Below are 3,696 nucleotides of genomic sequence, written 5' to 3' on the forward strand. Positions count from 1 at the left end.
GCAGGGGGTGAGGGGCGGGGCCTGTGGCGGCCACGCCCACGGCCTTGCCGCTGGCAGCACCTGGGGTCCGGCCATTGTCCTGGGCGTGGATCAGGCCTCCTTCGCGCCGAGGCCCCACGCGTGCCACCTCCACCTCGGCCCCGTGGCCTCCTGGCCGGAAGCCCTTGTGCGCATGCGTCCCAGACTCCGGTGGCTTCTGCGAGGAGACGGCTGACGTCCCCCCTTCGCTGGGCCGCGGAGCTCCACTGCCGGGCCGCCTGCGGGAGCCGCGTGCTCACCCCTCCTGCTCCGTTCCTCCGCAGCTGCCCCAGCTGGGGGCCACATGGGACGCGGGACTGCCCCCCAATCCTGACCGACTCCGTCGAGGGAGGGGTCCATCGGGACGCGGCTGTCCGCGGACATATAGCCCCACCCCCAGAAGAGAGGCGAAGGTGCTGCTGGGCCTAGGCGTGGGGATGGCGGCAGAGCCAGCGCAGGACGAGGAGGGCCGTTGGGAGAGAGAGGGCGCCATCCTGGTGGTGGAGCTTGTGCTAGTGGGGGATGACGTAATGTTGGTGTGGCAGCTTGCGGTGGTCCAGGTGGCAGAGGACCCCGGGGAGACTGAGGAGGAGGACGAGGACGAGGACGACGAGGCTAGGGAGGTTGGCAGTGAGGCTGAAGAAGAGGGGGAGGCTGAGGAGGGCGAGGAGACTGAGGAGGAGGAGGAGGAAGAGGAGGAGGAGGAGGAAGAGGAGGAGGAGGAGGAAGAGGAGGAGGAGGAGGAGGAGGAAGAGGAGGAGGAGGAGGAGGAGGCTGTTGAGGATGAGGTTGCAGAGGTACCAGAGGTGCAGGAGGAGGAGGAGGAGGAGGAAGACAGGAGGGAAGAGGCCTGGGAGGAGAGCCAGAAGGAGCGAGAAGCGCAGGAGCTGCAGGAGAAGCAGGAAGGGGAAGAACGGCCAGAGGCACGGCCAGGTCCGCCCCCGTCCCCGCCCCAGGCCCTCGAGGCCCTGCAGTCAGAGCTGGAGCCCATGAACAAAGACGCCAGCAGGGCCTACTCTGGGCTCAAGCTCAGGTTCTGGCAGAGGCGACGGCGTCACCTGGACCACCGAAGCGCCCTCATCCGGGGCATCCCTGGCTTCTGGGCCAAGGCTGTATCCTTGATACCTTCACGGAGGGACCCCGATGTGGCCGGGCTAGCGCAGGAGACTCCTGTGGCAGGGGGCCTGCGTTGTGGTGGCCTGGCTCATGCCTCGGTGATCACGACAGTTTCGAATCCCTGCTTCCGGGTGGGGGTCCCTGGTGGGGCCGCAGGTTGCCCTCGATGTGCCGGGGAGGGGGCCGTGGGTGGGCAGGGAGGTCACCGAGGATTTCCAGCTTTCTGTGTTAGTGCCCAGCAGGGAATTACCTAACTAACTAATGCAGCAGGCCGTGCGGGGGCGCAGGGGCCCTTGACACAATCTGTGAGGTGGAGTGGGTCCCGGTGGTAGGAGGGGAGATGCAGGGCGCACTTGCTGTGCAGACCTGCTCTGTTGTTGTAGCTCTTTCTTCTCCAGCCCTCGGAGAGTCCTTGACCCGAAGCAGTTTGTGAACCACCCGCAGATGTCAGCCATGCTCAGTGAGCAAGATGAAGGCATACTTGGCTCCATGACGGATTTGAAGGTCTGGCCCGGGAGATGGAGGCCCGGCCTGGGGGATGGGAGAAGAGGGGGTAACAGAAGCGATTCCTCCCCAAGGCCAGGAGGGGAAGGGTCTGCTGGACAGAGATCTCAACCCTCTCCCCCACTTTGCCGCCCGGCAGGTGGAGGAACTCGAGTCTCCCCGTGATGGCCGCAAGATCCTGCTCTTCTTTCGCGAGAACTCCTACTTCCGCAACGACGTCGTTGAGAAGGAGTATGTCCTCAGGGCTGCTGGTAAGGGGCCTCTGCGTGGATGGGCGGTAGCAGGTGGAGGCGGCAGGGTTGAACCTGATGCATCATCCAGCGCCTTCGCACGGACCCTTCCTCTTGCAGGGTACGAGCCGTCTCATTCCACTCCCATCCAGTGGCACCACTGTTACGAACAGGAGGCCTGTAGCCGCAGACGCCACAAGAGCAGCCTTAACTTCTTCAGCTGGTTCTCTGACCACAGCTTTGCCGGGCCTAGCAGGATAGCTGAGGTGGGTCCCTGTGACAAACCGCGCACGTGAACCTGCCTGTGCTCCCCAGCGGACTGGGATGTGCATCTGAGCCCTGCCCCGTTTCCCCTGCCAGATCATCATGGACGACCTGTGGCCCGATCCCCTGCAGTACTACGTGAGGAAGAAGGCCCCAGCAGAGGGAACTGAGAGGAGGGCAGGTGAGACGCCCAGGGCGTGGGTGCTGAAAATGCTCCGTGCGGCTCCGTGGGAGCTGGGCTCCACAAATGCAGAAACGGAGGCTTAGAGGAACACTCAAGAGGCGGTGACCCCGTGTCCAAAGGGCATCACCGTGAGTCGGGGAGGGCGGTGTCAAACTGGTTCTGCCTGGGAAGCTTGAGGCAGGCGGGTCCGGCAACACCAGTGAGCAGAGCCGGAGAAGCAGTCGGCTCAGCAGCTGCCTTGCGGGAAGTGCCACTCCCTGGCCGTGAACTCCTGCCCTCAGGTCTCCTCGCCACCGCCTCAGCTTTGAGCCCACCTAAGCACCTCTTGCCAGCCTTGGCGCAGATGTCTGCGTTCCCTGGCGTAAAGGCTCATGCGTCACCCCGTCACTTTTGTGTGTTCATCGGTAGAGTCCTCCCAGTCATCTCCCTGGGCAATCTCCTGTGCCCACCACAATCAGCCAGAGAACACTGGAGAGCGTGCACAGATACCGTTGCTATGTGGGTGGAGGAAATGTAGGGGGATCGCCATCAAGGGCCGGGGAGAGGGGCAGGGGAGAATGGCCTCCGTTCCCCGAAAGGGCCTTGAAACCCTCAAGCAAACCTGCGTGTGGCCCGTAGAGGATACTCACCGGCCGCCTCATGTGTGCCCGGGTGACTGTGTGCCCGTGTGTCTGTGTCTGTGTCTCCGTCTCTCCCAGGGAACTTGAGCATGTTGAGGTGAATACGCAGAAGCCTTGCCCTTGACCCGGAAAGAGTCCAGGACCTTCAGATGGAGCCGGATGATCAGCCTGGTCCCTCCCACAGGGAACACCTCCAGTCTGGTGCCTGGGAGAAACACAGGGCCGATTGAGGCCCCCTGTAAAAATACTGAAATGTGGAAAAACGACGTCAACCGTGTTTATGTGTGTTACTGTGTGTACGCTCACACACGGTCGTCTTCATGGAAAGGGGCAGGTGGGGAGCCTGAGCTCATGGGATTCCCGTCGATGCTTACTACTCTGCCCCGGCATCCTTATTCCGTGGAAGGGGTGGGGCCGTATGCTGGCCCAGAGGTCCAGGTCACACGAGCTCTGGGACTGCATCCCAGCGTGGCAGAGGTCCTTCCCCTAGGGATGGTGGAGGTGGGCAGGGAGAGGAGATGAGCGAAAGGCCAGCTAACAGGGCCCATGCCTTCCCTGGGGAAATAACAGAGGTCAAAGAAAGGGAAGGGCGAGCCAGGGCCAAACGTGTCCAGTGTCAACTTTTGGTGGATGGCGATGACCGTCTCCCAGAGATGCTCCCTGGTGGATGACCTCACACACAGAACGGGTGGGACTGTAGTTTCATTACTCCGTTGAACCCCAGTGCCAGGGCTCTCCTTTCTTCTAAACAAGGGGCCCA

At 62.7% G+C, this 3,696-nt stretch overlaps 1 protein-coding gene across 1 annotated transcript; it reads left to right on the forward strand.

Moving 5' to 3' along the window:
- Positions 1 to 1,267: 1,267 nt before the first annotated feature.
- Positions 1,268 to 3,194, forward strand: LOC308337758 (testis-specific Y-encoded protein 10-like). The gene is made up of 5 exons (XM_080795940.1): positions 1,268 to 1,638; positions 1,778 to 1,889; positions 1,989 to 2,134; positions 2,229 to 2,313; positions 3,015 to 3,194. The coding sequence occupies exons 1-5, from the start codon at positions 1,579 to 1,581 to the stop codon at positions 3,035 to 3,037; spliced, it is 426 nt and encodes a 141-aa protein (XP_080652066.1). The 5' UTR covers positions 1,268 to 1,578; the 3' UTR covers positions 3,038 to 3,194.
- Positions 3,195 to 3,696: the final 502 nt, after the last annotated feature.

The sequence above is a fragment of the Martes martes genome, assembly GCF_963455335.1.
Source record: "Martes martes genome assembly, chromosome: Y".
In the NCBI taxonomy this organism is placed as follows: Eukaryota; Metazoa; Chordata; class Mammalia; order Carnivora; family Mustelidae; genus Martes; species Martes martes.

Coding starts and splice junctions, on each gene's coding strand:
- LOC308337758 (XM_080795940.1), top strand. CDS start 1,579: ATGTCAGCCATGCTCAGTGAGCAAGATGAAGGCATACTTGGCTCCATG. Junction 1,890..1,988: donor GTATGTCCTCAGGGCTGCTG/GTAAGGGGCCTC, acceptor TTCCTCTTGCAG/GGTACGAGCCGTCTCATTCC. Junction 2,135..2,228: donor GGCCTAGCAGGATAGCTGAG/GTGGGTCCCTGT, acceptor TTCCCCTGCCAG/ATCATCATGGACGACCTGTG.